The following is a 15070-nucleotide window of genomic DNA, read 5'->3' as shown; positions in this document are numbered from 1 at the left end:
TTAGGCTGGAAAGAGTTCATTTCAGGTTTTAATACATACAGACAATCACATGGTACATGTTCATCATCTTATTTTTCCATGTGAATAAGTAATAAAACATTCCTAAAAATATTATAAGCCCTTATGTGTAAACGCAAATGCAAGACTTGAAGGCAGCATGATGTTCCATCTCTGGGTTTTGTAGTGCATTGGCTGTCAGACTCATTCCAGGTCATGACTCATCAGTCCATGGGCACCAATCCATCACAGGGCTTTGGCCACCCCTCCCTCAGATATAGCCAATTATGCCCAGCGAGCGATAACTCGGCCAAACCGAACTCAGATCTCAGTGGTGGTGGGCTAGCGTAACAGACAGCTGCACCGTCTGAGCGCCCTCTTTTTATATCATATAATTTAATCATAAAAAAAATATCAGGAATTTGTTCATTATGAATATTTTATGACAAGTGTTAAATGTTCTAATCATGACGGGTCTACAATTAAAAGCATAGAAAACTAAATTGTACACACAGTGTTTATCTCCTCTCTACATAACAGTAGATACACCAAGTGTTTATACACATTTATATAAAACAGGGGACAAAACAGGGAACAAAACAAATTGTATTACAAATCATTTCCTTTTTTCACTTTCATCTTAGTTCCTTTAGTCTGATGCTTTATATTTCTTTTTGAAACCGTGATACCGAGCTGCTCGGTCCGGTTCAGTCCAGTTTTCCACTAATCTGCTATGACATTAAACTTATTTCTTTCTGGGAACTCACCCAGTGTTGCAGCATTTTTGGGCCTTAGGATGGAACTGCCCATGGAGAGCACACTGCCCCAAAGGTGGTGTGACTTTAATTTTCTGGAAAAGCACATTATAAATCCAAATCCACATCCACATCATCCACAAGCTGTTCCAGAAGTCCCGCTCATGCATTTCCAGTCTGAAGTTTCTTTGTTCTTCCAGTTTTTGGAAAACTGGGTTGTTGCAGATGGTTGGAGCAGCCGGTCATATTGTGACAACCAGTTCAGTCTCAGTTCTGCTCTTTCCCTGTTTTGTCCACTTTGTTCTACCTTGGTCAAGCATTTTTGCACTTGCACTTCACACCCCGTTACAAAAAAAAACATTAAATTAAAGAAAAAAGCAAAACAAGCATTTTCACTAGTGGCCTCAGACTTTTGGCCCTCAAAACTCAAATCTGGACCTCAAATTCAGATCTGGTCCTGGACTTTCTTAATACTGCTAGTTACCTGAGCCAATGATCTGCTAAAGCGAAGGTTAAGAGGCTACGTTTCAAATACTTGCTACTTGCTACTGCTACTTGCTGCTTCTGATTAGTGTTCTTTGACCCTAATCAAGGTTCTACAAAAACATGTTATAATAACAGGAAGAGAACCGGCGACCACTAACTGTGGTTAGATGACATAAGGTAACAGAGATGATTCTGAGGTATCCAAATGTGCCGGACTCTCTCTACAGATTGGGTCTGAGTTTAAAGTTTGACGTCATCCTTGGTGTCAGGTTCCCATCTAAAACCAAACAAATCAAGAAAACAGAACCAGCTTAAGACTTGATTACACTGCATCCAAAATGGAATAAATGTAAAGAAATGTTTGTAATACACTATATGGCCAAAAGTATGTGGACAACCATCACTCATCTGGGGAGATCTTGTGTTTTTTTAATCATAGAAACAATTTGTTGGGCACAAACCAGGCACGAGAAGATCTGACTCAAAATCAACCTTCTGATTCATCCCAAAGGTGTTCGGTAGAGTTAAGGCCAGCTTACAGTGCAACCCACTGTCCTCTCACCACAAACTTGTCCAAACCCTGTCTCACGGACCTTACTTTGTGCACTCAGTACTTATGGTCATATATTGTATATCCATACTTTTGAGATTTTTTTCTGTACCCAGTGTTTCCAAAATCTTCTTCACTGCAGCTTGGTTCACCCTGTACTCAATCTGGTCAGATCTGACAATAAAAAGAGCACATTATTAAATACTAAATGTAATACATTGGTGTGATACAGATATAGTAAAAAAAAAAAAACGTTATCAAGATATAACATTACGGTAAAAAGTCGGGTTGAAACTAGTTGTTGTATAAACAGTAAAAATGTTGTTATAGTAAGAAGTCTGTACTTACACTCTGGATTTAGACACTGCACCCATCCTGATCAGCGCTGACAGAGCGTTCTTCTGAGTGTCTGATGACAAACACTCGTATGTCTGAACCTCACCTGAGAGGAAGATGGTTCAGTTATTTACACAAGCAGTTTTTACAAAGCTAAATATAAAATTCCAAACGACTAAAATGTGAGAATTTATGAGCAAAATTTCCAAGACAGACAAAGTGACAGTTCAAGTATCATCCTCCTGAACTTGGCAGAAGTTTCTAACCTGAGACGAGGAGTTTGATGACGGCAGCACGGATGGACGGTATGAAGCTTTTCTCCATGAACACCTCAAATTTCTCCTCACACACGATCCTAAAAACCACCTTAAAACAAAATGACACGGGTCACATGAGTATCACACACAAACCTCCAACTAAACCTCAAACTCTGGGATCACAGTAAAATCCAGATTCGGAAATAATTCCATGGCATAAAAAACCTGAGCGTCTATAATATTGCCTCTGATAACCTGGTAGGTCTCGATGAAGGGCTGAAGGATGTCACTAAGGAGAATGATGGTATCCTGCTCATCCACCATCACTCTTAGTTGCTGGTCAGTGATGCTCAGAGCTCCACATCGCTGTAGCCCAAAGCAACCTTCCTCAAAATCCTGATACAGATGAAAACAGAAGATCAAGAAATCATCAATCTCATTGATCCAGATCAACTCTTTACATATTATACCATTAAAAATAGATATTTTGACTTTGTATTTAGATGAAATGTAAGTACACATACATTTAGTGAAGTCTATGGTAAATAAAACATCACAGCAGCATTCAGCTATAATTATGGCCAGTTTATCTTGGCAAACCACATTTAATTCCCGAAAATTACAAGGGTTTTTTACAAGGGTTTTTTTTTAAACTCAATTTCAAAACCCTGCATAAACTGGTTAGGGCATGGACATACCATGTTGGAAACCAGACTTGACATATTGTGGTTTTATGTTTGGGCTTGATGTATTGAAATGTCCAGATTAAGTTTTTTTGCTGATGAGATTAAATTCTTCTTTACCAAAATCTTAGTACATTCACAAAATTGATATTTAAATGTATGTGTTTCAGACACAATACTTATTAACAGGTGTAATAAATCATTATTATAAGGAATTATATGCTTCCAACTTTGCAGAGACAGTTTAGGGAAGTCCCTTTCCTGTTCCAGCATAAGATCTATACAGACAAAGAAAAACTCGGTTTAAAGAAACTCCAGTGTCCTGCACAGAGCTTATAAATAAACTGGAACATCAATTGATGCTTTCTTACAAATGCTGCAGCCATTCAAATGCTCTTTTGACAAAATGGTCACAAATTCCCACAGACATACTTGTGAGAAACCTTCTCAGAAGAGTGGATGCTGTTATAGTATAATAGAAAATATCACACGGAGATTACTCTATTTTTAAAATGGGATGTCCATCAAGCTCATGATTTGGTGTTCAAATACTTTGGTGTATGTTGGTGTTTAACAGTTACATACTGGTCAGATAAATTCCAGCTCAGTCGTACCTGTACTGCATGACCCGGTATAAAGATGAACTCATTTGCAAGAAGCTCTTGCAGGAAACAGAAGTGAGCAAAAACGTCCCCTGCAAACGAAAAGATGTGATTAACTGTGATGATCATCAGGATTAAACATTTTTCTGTTACTGCATCCTGTAGCTTCATTCAAACAACAACGTGTCTGAACAAAAAAACACATGATTTATCAGATCATGTTTCTTTCCTTCATGGGTCCAGTTTTCCTCACCTTTGTTGTGACTCTTAGTCGCTGTCATGGCTAACAACACCAGCACCGGTCGGATAAACATGTGCAGACATTGGTTCCTGTAGAAGGCGCATATGAGCACAGCAGATGCGTGCTTGTACACGGTCTCCTCTTGGGTGAGAGGTCCTGGCCCTAATTCCTCCACAAACCGGACACGCCCGTCGTCACAGTGCACTGCAGAGTGATGCAGACTCAGGTGGGCTGACATCACCTCTGAGTCTGGAAGCTGAGCTGCAAAACAGTTAAATAAACATAAATAAACCATCAAAAGTTCAAATCTGCCACCAAGATTAAATCAGTAATATTTTTTTGGGAGGGGGGCAATCTAGCTTTTGGTGGGCTGGTAGAGTTAGTTTAATATCATCCACTCTGCTGGGAAGCCTTTCTACAAAAGTGTGTCTAAAGGAAATTGTGTCCATTCAAGCATAAAGTGTGTGTCTTTTGTGTAATACCATACCTGACCAGTTAATTTGAGCTCCAAGTCGGAGGGCTAGTCTCCTCAGGTGCAGGGTATTATGGGTAAGCACACTCCAGTCCACACCATCAGGGTTCTGGAGGAGAACCAGAGCCATGAGGCTGAACGGACTGAGAACGTCTCCTCGCTCCTGCAGCCGCAACAATAGGTGGGCAACATCACACACAAACACCTGGAGATCCTCACTCAGCTTCCCCGGCAGGTCTCTAACACACACACACACACACACACACACACACACACACACACACACACACACACACACACACACACACACACACACACACACACACACACACACACACACACACACACACACACACACACACACACACACACACACACACACACACACACACACACACACACACACACACACACACAGGGTGTGTTACTGCATTTCATCCAGTAATAAAAGTAGAAACCAGACTTACTGTGACAAGCAGTGTTAGAACATAAAAATGGTGATGATTTTATACATCTGTTAATAATGGATGTGGCTGAAGCACCTGAACTGAAGCTTGTGGTGTTAAACGTACCTGGGCCGCAGATTGTAGTGGTGTCGGCTGATCCTGCCCTTGGCCAGCTCTCTTACCGACACAGGGCTCCCAAAAGTCAAATTCATACATCCATAATGTTCCTCCAGAACACGTCGAGCCTTCAGCAAACCCTGTACAAACACACACACACGTTATGACTACTGTATATACATATGTATATAACCCAATGTAAAGAGTTCCGGGGGGGGGGTACCTTGGTGGTCTCTTTTGGTTTGGGAATGCCCAGCAGCTCATGAGCCAGCAGAGATTCTTCCAGAACTCGATCATAGCTGATGCTGATTGGAACGAGGCTGATATCAAACACTTCACCTTTAAAGAATGGCTCCAACACCATCTGCATCATCCCTGCACACACACGCACGCACACACACATCCACAGACACACATACATACAGCTGGTTGAGTAAGTGCAGAACAGCACCAGATCATGGAGATAAACTATACAGACCAAAAAAACTAATAGATTAAGTTTAGGCTTATGTTCCTTTTGTGGCCATATGGATTTTCTCCAGGTACTTTGGTCTCCTTCCACCACCCCAATAATATATAAAAGGTGGATTTGCTGCTCTAAATCGCTTCTAGGTGTGAGTGAATGTGCTACGCCCTGTGGAGTATTTCTGCCTCGTGTCCAGTGTTTCTGGATCCAACCAGACCCAGTGTGACGAGAGTGAAAAATAAAAAGCATCTTTAGGCAGATATCACATCAGGTTAGCTTACCCAGTTTTGGTTTCTGAGACTTCAGTGTGCGGCTGCGCAGACCCTCTACGTAAAACTCTAGAGGAGCAAAACCCATCTGCAAAACACAAAGATACACTAACTGGCCAAAAGTATGTGGACACCTGACAATAAACTTGTTGTACATCTTTTTTTTAAAGGATGCTTAAATAAAGATTTTTATTAATTATTTTACAAGCTACAGCTACAATACAATCACTGACTGTAGCCCAACAACACTGCTGCTTCTGATACACTAATTTCAGAATAACACACACTACAGTGAACGCTCGCTCGCTCTGGCTGCACGCTTTCTGTCTGCTCTCCGCTTGCTTTTAGTTTTTAGTTATTTTAGTTATTTTTTATCTTTTATTTCTAAAATATAGAGCTCAATCAGCAGACACCGACAATAGATCGGCTGGAAAGGCACAGAATTACAGAAATACATTACAGAAATACATTAAACTAGACATTTAGTTAACAGAGTTTTCCACTAGCCGTCAGACTAAAAAACTCGGGCACAGTTATCAGGACTACCATGGCTCCTATCACTACAGCGGGTTCTTCGTGCTGCTCCAACTGCTACAGACTTCTACGGAAAATCGCTGTGCTGGAGACAAAAATGCTCACAATCCTACCTGGAACGGAGAGGAGAAATGGTTCCAGATCACTCGAGGGTGAGTCAAAATCTAACACAGAACAACCAGCTAAACTAAGGCTAGACAGCTTAACAGACTTCCCGAAGCTTGACAGAAGTCAATCAAAACAGGGGAACAGAAACGAGCCATGTGAGAGAATAAGTCGGTGGCACAAACTTGGAGCAAAACCAAAAGCACAAAAGCAGCAAGTGGCTGTCTTAATGTCTTCCACGCCAGACTGCTCATCATGGGCTCGGAAAGCTAAAACTATTCCAAAAGCTAGCACAATTGCACCCCGTGGGAAAATAGCAGGGTCGCAACAAAAACCGATCCCTTTGCTGAATCGTTTTGAACCGCTCAGAAATCTGATCGAGGTTACCCCCAGCGGTAATGGTAACGAATCAAAACCAGCGAAGCTGACTATAAAAGGGGACTCAAAGCGGGCTAGCAAAAACACGAGGCTGATTAAGCAGAGGCCCTCGCCTGACGCAGAGAACGCGCTGAAAACTCTGATCGTCGGTGACTCTACCATCAAGAATATAGGCAGCAGATCAATGCTAACATGCGGTCCCCCGAATGTGACTGTCTCGGAATTAAATGAGGAACTTCCCAACATTCTCTCCCAGCATGGAGCGATCGACCGAATTATTCTGCATGTGGGCAGAAGTGACATTCGCAGAGAGGAGTCAGAAATCTTAAAGAACAACTTCACTGAACTGTTTAATACACTTGAGAAGCTGACTGCTCAGAAGTTCATCAGTGGACCTCTCCCAGCCCGAGGATCTAATATGTTTTCACGGCTACTCAACCTCAACACGTGGCTAAGCAGAACCTGCAGTTTGAAAGGTTTGGATTATATTGACAATTTTAATCTATTCTGGGGGCGCAGATAATTTTTTTACCCAGATGGCACCCACCTAAGCAAGACTGGAGTGAAGGCACTAAAGGACAACCTCCATTTTGCTCTTCGCCACCCATCTGCTTCTTGGACTGACTCGACACAATACGTGCATCCTCAACCTCCCTCACCTGCCTTCAACCATGAAGGACCATCAAACATACAATCCCCATCACTGAAGAACACATCTCAGGCTGAGTTTCTGACTCTTGATGAAAGCTATTACGACCTTCATCATCAGGCAGTGACACAGCAGTCAACAGCAGAGACATCAGTCATCCTCCAATTTCTCTCTCTCAACAACATCACCTCCACATATGGATTTTACAGAGAAAATGGAGAAACTGGTGTGTGTTGGGACTAAATTCTCACACTCCATCTCAGCCAGTCCACAGGTTTCACCCAAAAAGCCCAGGGCACCCCTTCCCCTTCCCCCCCTTCCCCCCCCCCCCCCGTGCTCTGAGGCCACTTCAGCACCATCAGCAGCAGCCTTGTACTTCATCTCTTCTGGCTGTACAGAGTTCAGAATGTTCAGCGAGTGCTACTGATAGCGGCTTCAGAATACAAAACAATGATAACACGTTGTGATGTGTTCAGGGTCCTTGCTATAGCAGATATGATACTGACAACAGTTTGGAGAGTAAGCTTGGACCCAGTATGTCTGAAATGTTTTCTATTCCTGTGTTGATTAGAAATAGAAAGAATAGAACGCATTCAGCATATCAAGTCAACCAGTCTAACCTCTTACCTGTACCACGACAACCTTGGGCTGCCCCAGGGGCTCCTGTGGTTCCTTTAAAGCTAGCTCTGCTTAATATTAGATCTCTAGCCAACAAATCATTTTTAGTGAATGACATAATTCTATCCTACAGTTTAGATTTTCTGTTTCTAACTGAAACATGGTTAGCAGAAGGCAGCAGTGCTACTGTTCTTAATGAAACAGCACCAGCAAACTTCAGTTCTATGAATGTGTGTCGAAGTGGTAGGAAAGGTGGAGGAGTAGCTGCCTTATTTAAAGATGTATTCCAGTGCAAAGAGACTGTGCTTGGCAATTTTATGTCTTTTGAATACCTCTGTTTTATTTTGAAGGGTACTCCCAAAATTTTATTTTTAACCATTTATAAACCTCCAAGATACTCTGCACATTTTATAGATGAATTTGCTGAACTACTGTCAGTTATCTCCACTGAGTACAGCTTCTTCATCATAACTGGGGATTTTAACATCCACTTAGATAATAACAAGGACAATAACACCAAATAACTTTTTGGTCTTTTTGACACGTTTGGTCTATTGCAACATGTGAAAGGGCCTACACATACTCGAGGGCACACTCTGGATCTAGTTATTTCTAAAGGTCTTAACATTTCTTCTGTTATGGTCAAGGACTTGGCCCTCTCTGATCATTTTTGTGTCTTCTTTGAAATGCTGATCACTCCAGATGCTCAAACTAGCTCTGTTTCTGTTAAGAAAAGGTGCATAAATGAAAGTACTAGTTCTCAGTTTATGGAGGCCATAGCTATATCACCAACTTTAATTGCAGAGTCAGTTGATGAACTACTGGATAACTTTAATGCGAAAATATTGACTGTCATGGATGTGGTTGCCCTGGTAAAAGTCATGAAAACGTTGAGCAAACAGAAAGCACCATGGCGTAACACAATGATGGTAATAGCTCTGAAAAAAGAATGCAGGAGAGCTGAACGTAAGTGGAGGAAAACTAAACTTCAAATCCACTATGATCTCTATAAGCAAAGCCTTTGTAGTTTTAACTCGGAGTTATGCAGGGCTAGACAGCTGCACTTCTCTAAGATCATTAACAGGAACATCAACAACACCCGCACTCTATTCAACGTGGTCGACAAGCTTACAAATCCTCCAAAACAGATCACACCAGAACTTCTGTCCACAGAGAAATGTAATGAATTTGCTCATTTCTTCTGTGAAAAAATCAAAACTATTAGACTGACCATCAACGCCACTCAGTCAAACGATGAAACCATGCCGCCCCTACAGACACCTAAAAATAACATGACTATTATGTCACAATTTAATACAATAGACCAAAAAACTCAGTTCAGCATCTTAAATCGTCGACATGTTGTCTCGACATGCTGCCATCTGAATTTTTTTAAACTATTTTTAACTCTGTAAAAACTGATTTGCAACAAATAGTTAATGGCTCACTAGCATCAGGCGTTTTCCCAAAGTCACTGAAAACAGCTGCCATTAAGCCACTCCTAAAAAAGAGAACTCTGGATGCGTCTGTGTTAAACAACTACAGGCCGATCTCAAATCTTCCTTTCATAGCTAAGATCATTGAGAAAGTTGTTTACAATCAAGTCAGCAGTTTTTTGAATTCCAGTGGTTATTTTGACAAATTTCAGTCAGGCTTTCGAGCTCACCACAGCACTGAAATGGCTCTCATAAAAGTGTTAAATGATCTACGGCTGAATACTGACTCGGGTAAAATATCAGTTCTAGTTTTACTGGATCTTAGTGCTGCCTTTGACACTGTAGATCATAGAATACTGCTGGATAGGTTGGAAAACTGTGTTGGACTTTCCGGAACAGTCCTTAATTGGTTCAGGTCTTATTTAGAAGACCGGAGTTACTTCGTCACTATTGGCAGCTGTGAATCTGACAGGGTGGCTATGACATGTGGAATCCCCCAGGGATCAGTTCTCGGACCTCTTCTGTTCAATCTTTATATGCTGCCATTAGGCCAAATGCTACAGGCTAACAACATTGATTACCATAGTTATGCAGATGACACACAGATATATCTGGCTCTCTCACCAGATGATTACAGCCCAATAGATTCACTGTGTCAGTGTCTGGAGGACATCAATAACTGGATGAGCCAAACTTTTTTACAGTTAAATAAGGACAAAACAGAGATTGTTGTGTTTGGCAGCAAAGAAAAGAGGTCTAGTGTCAGTGAGCACCTCAGTTCCCGGGCTCTAAAAACCAAAGACCAAGTCCGAAATCTTGGCGTTCTAATAGACTCAGATCTTACATTCACCAGCCATATTAAAACCATCACCAAAACAGCCTTCTACCATCTTAGAAATATAGCCAAAATCAAGGGTCTAGTGTGCCAACAAGACCTAGAGAAGCTGATCCATGCTTTTATCTCCAGTAGGGTGGACTATTGTAATGGTCTCTTAACTGGACTTCCCAAAAAGACCATTAAACAGTTACAGCTCATTCAGAACGCTGCTGCTAGAGTTTTAACTAAGACGAAGAGAACTGAGCACATCACTCCAGTTCTAAAATCTCTACACTGGCTTCCGGTTAGTTACAGAATAGAATTTAAAGTGCTGCTACTGGTCTATAAATCACTGAATGGGTTCGGCCCAGAATACATCTCAGATATGTTTAGAGAATATAAACCTAGTAGATCTCTTAGATCCATGGACTCAGGTCAGCTAGTTGAGCTCAGAGTCCAAACTAAACATGGTGAAGCAGCATTTAGTTGTTGGGCTGCATATAACTGGAACAGACTGCCAGGAGATATTAGATGTTCCGCAAATGTAGAAATGTTTAAATCCAGTTTAAAAACTTTTCTTTTTTCTTGTGCCTATGATTGAGCTCGAAATTTTTGCTATTACCCTCATTTTACCATATTTCTTTTAGTTTTTCATGCTCTTAATAATTCCTTTTATAGAGTAGTGTACATTCTAAATTGTAGTGTATATTTTACTATATTTTCTTTTAGTTTTCATGTTTTAATTGCTTATCTCTCTTGTTTTAATTTCGTATTTCCCAAATTGTAGGGTATATTTTACAATATTTTCTTTTAATTTTTCATGTTCTTAATTTTTATCTCTCTTGTTTGAATTTCATGTTGTCTTAATTGTAACTAAATGTTTGCAAGAAGTCTTTCTGAGGTTCTAGATCTCAGGAATGTTTTAATGCTTTTAATTTTTCCTTATGTAAAGCACTTTGAATTGCCACTGTGTATGAAAGGTGCTATACAAATAAACTTGCCTTGCCTTGCCTTGCAATGTTATTACTATTTTAGTGTCATTACAGAGCTGAGAATAATCTACCATCTGAACATCATCTAGTCCTGTGAGGTGCCCCTTTGAATAATAAATGTGGTATGAGGTGGTGACAAAGTTAATAAAGCAACAGATAGGTAACAGTGAGTAACTGTTACTGACAAATGTATTCTGAAGTGTAGGTGCAGCTCATAATTGAATCAATAAATATACAGTATGTACCAGAGAGGTGTACCTAATAAAGTGTATGTAAACTTGTAGTTTGATTGATCTGTAAATTCTCACCCGTACGACGGTCCTGACGTACTCAGACAGAACAGCCCAGTAGAGCTTGTCAGATCCGATGGCACGCCGGATGAAGAACGCTCCTGATCGACGGAAGATCTCGCCCACCAGAGACATTCCCATCAGAGCTAGAGGAAAGATCCACAAACAGATCAATCAGCACAGTCAGCTCAAGTATTATCAAAATAACAATTAGATTAGACAAAATCAGAAAATGTGTATTATTATATTTTTTGTAGTAGATACTTGCGAATTCCAGCTGCTATGACTGGGACGGAGAGGTCGTAAGTAAACATGATGTAGGACAGGACCAAGAAGTCAATGTAACTCCGATGATTGGGCATGAGTATGACTGGATTATCCTGAATGGCCTTTTTCAGCTAATGATCAAAAAGGAATAATGGAAAAATGTAGTTAGTTTTCAACATCCCATCCAGGGATTCCATTGTTGTCAAAAACGACAGACTTACTGAACAGCACAGCTTAGTGAATTTTCTTGTCACTCAAGCCTTATTCATCAAATACCAGTAAAGCAATAATAATGTGGCTAATGTTGAAACTGGGAATTGAAAATTACTAGATTGGGAGAAAAAAGGGGGAAAAGCAGCAGTTGTCACTTGCTTGTTTATTTCATTTTCATTTATCACCATCTGATCCTGTTTAGGTTTTATTGGGTCCAATGTCCCTGGAGGCATTGCCTGAACACACCCCCCACACACACTTTAGACATAGTTATTAATGTCTGTGTAAAAACCCAGTCAGTTAATAACACCTGTTGAGATACAAACCCAGATCTCAGAAGCGGTGGCTTAGCATAATAAACTGCTGCACCACATAAGTTACAGTAATGTTATTCTATCTCAAATTTAAAATTTTCTTTAGGTGTAAGTAAATGATTTAATAAATGTAGTGACAAATCATGAATGTATATCTGACCCGTGTGAGTCCGTCCTCATTAACCCGTATGGAGCTGAAGAGCCTCTTGAAGACTTTGGTGAGGGCGAAACCCAGCAGGCGGATGAAGCTCAGCTGCAGGTTCTGACCCATCTCCTCTAGGATTCTTGCAGCTTCTTCCTTCACACATTCACAGGGATCACCTGATTCTGCAGCTATCTGCACATATTGAACACGTGTATGCATTACACAGAGTAAAGTGCTGCTCACATTAGAAACCAACAGAGAACTCTGTGCAGAGTTCAGAACAATAAACGATAAGGGGAGAGAGCACTGGCACACTGTGTATACCTCACCTCTGAAATAATGTAGCGCAGGTACTGTGATTCCAGTACCATCCTGTTAAGGACGCTTACTGAGAGATCTGTGGCACCCCGATATGGTTGAGGGCTATATGTTCGAAGTGCATGGCTCAAATCACTTTCCTGTCTCCTCTCCTCCAGAATGTCAAAGAAGCTTTCAAGCCTCTCCTCCAAGCTGTGTGCTTTCTGCAACACAAGGGTCCACAATGCATTTAAACAATGAGGACACGGTGTGACTGATGTGATGCAATAATATAAAATAATTATTTTCAAAAATGCATTGAAATAAAATTAGTAACATTATTTTGGTGCAAAGAATCACTGCCTGTTAAATCTGAGTGAGTAGGTGAGTCTATATGAAAAGGGAGCATGGTGTTCTGTATGTGCTGAGATACCACACAGGCTGGTATAAACATGAGGTCGACAACTCAAGAGGGCAGTGTTAGTTGGTTAAGGTACTGTACTAGTGATCAGAAGGTAGCTGGTTGTTTTGGACCCCTGAGCAAAGCCCCTAACCCTCAATTCTTGCATTGTGTTTTTTAGTTTTAAAAAAGTTTGTATTTATCAAAAGTTTAATAAATTGAAAAATTAAAAATTAAAAAAAAATTAAAAAATAAAAAATAATAAAAAATAATAAATTAATAAATAATAAAAAAAAAAAAATTAAGTTACATGTACAAAAGTTAGGTGTGTTCTCTGTAGCGAAACGATAAACTTATTTTCACTTAAAAAATGTTGCCTACCCACTGTTGTTAATCCAAAACAGTTCAACTGGCTCAACTGCATCATGGCATCACTGTGTTTGTATATTCAGTAATGGATAAAAACAGTTAACAAAAGCGTATACAGGAGGACGAAGGAGCACCAGAGCATACGACGAATGAGCAAATGCAAATATTACAATCAAATATTTTATGTTGAGTGCCTCTGTACACCCCCAAACGCACACAATGGGCAAAAGGGCCATTATAAAACATGTATAGTTTGAGAATTTTTGTAAAACTATGTTTAGTTATAATTTTTACATCAGTATATGGGCATTTTGAGCATCGAAATATTGGGGGGACGTGTTTTATCTTGTTTTATTGGTGTCTACATACAGACGATTGGCTATGTCTGAGCTGGGTTGGGGTGGAATGGCCGATGGATTGCTCCCGGTCATTCAATGGATTAAATTAAACTGGACACAGACATAGAGCTCCTTTGATTTGAATTGCTTTTTTATATCATTTCTGGATTAACACAAAATCCCTTGAACTGGAAAAATCCAAGTTGGAAATGAACATTTATTTAATTAAAGCTAAATATTTCAATTATTTATATATACATCAAACTATTATTAAAAAAAACATATTAATGTAAATTTAGATCTTATTGCTATGATAGTCGTTTCATTATGTGTAATATTTTCAGACTTTATTTCTTGTTTTGATGTGTTGTTGTGTGGTTAATGCTGGAAAACAACATTTCATTCTCTCTTAAAACATTAAAATTAAAATTACAATAGCTCAGCTTTTAAAAATAAGGGGTTGGTCAAATAGAAACCCTGTAAACCAAAACTTTATTCTCATCATTTTCCCATCAGTTCGTTACTGAACTCAGGAACTTAAAGTTCATTTAAAGAGCATTAAAACAGTTTATTTACATTTGAACAACACAGGACAGCAGCTACAGAAACCTCACGCAGGAATAAAGTTTATTTCCTTACCAGGAACGGTTCCATGTTCGGCTCTTGAGGCGGAGAGTCCGGAGCGGAGCAGGTGCACGGTGCCCTTTAGTCCTGATCGGATCAGACTGCAGTCCAATCAGCTGCTGTGATTTTGGAGACTCCCACCCGAACTCACAATGGTTCCACTTTATTCCTTCAGTTAAAACCCCACACGCCTTTTATTATCATTCTGACCCGTTTATACAGAGAGAAACGATTGCTGGAATGGGAACATGCTCAACAGTGATTGGTTTGTTTTAATTTAACCCCTGCGATCGTGTATTAAGTACCAGGGGCACAGGGGCACAATTTGGGTTATGACGAGCGGGTACGTTCTTGTAAGCAGGGACTGATCACCACTAGAGAGCAACATCGGTCCATCGGAGAAGTACACAGACGTAAAGAAGCACTTTATTCCTGCATCACTGAAAGTTCATTTTAATTGATAAATTGGGTACAGTGAGGTGAAACGTGTACAGAGCGACATATAGGCTACAGTCAGTAGTTGTATATCCACAAAGTTTATCTGTATGGTAGGCGTAGCTTACAAAATAATCAAACATTTACGGCATTAAGCAGACGCTTTTATCCA

The 15070-nt window shown here is 40.1% G+C and overlaps 1 protein-coding gene across 1 annotated transcript; it reads right to left on the bottom strand.

Moving 5' to 3' along the window:
• Window positions 1-10: 10 nt before the first annotated feature.
• Window positions 11-14532, bottom strand: gnpat2 (glyceronephosphate O-acyltransferase 2). The gene is made up of 16 exons (XM_063001805.1): window positions 14479-14532; window positions 12765-12956; window positions 12451-12627; window positions 11765-11894; window positions 11515-11642; window positions 5690-5765; window positions 5166-5317; window positions 4952-5082; window positions 4395-4618; window positions 3920-4168; window positions 3679-3758; window positions 2637-2777; window positions 2391-2490; window positions 2137-2230; window positions 1901-1962; window positions 11-1515 (listed from the first exon to the last, which is right to left on the bottom strand). Exons 1-16 carry the CDS (start codon window positions 14491-14493, stop codon window positions 1460-1462), a joined length of 2007 nt encoding a protein of 668 aa, XP_062857875.1. The 5' UTR covers window positions 14494-14532; the 3' UTR covers window positions 11-1459.
• Between the last annotated feature and the right edge of the window lie 538 nt (window positions 14533-15070).

Source organism: Trichomycterus rosablanca, chromosome 9 (genome assembly GCF_030014385.1).
Source record: "Trichomycterus rosablanca isolate fTriRos1 chromosome 9, fTriRos1.hap1, whole genome shotgun sequence".
NCBI classification, from domain to species: Eukaryota; Metazoa; Chordata; class Actinopteri; order Siluriformes; family Trichomycteridae; genus Trichomycterus; species Trichomycterus rosablanca.
This window is presented reverse-complemented; position numbering and strand designations above follow the sequence as displayed.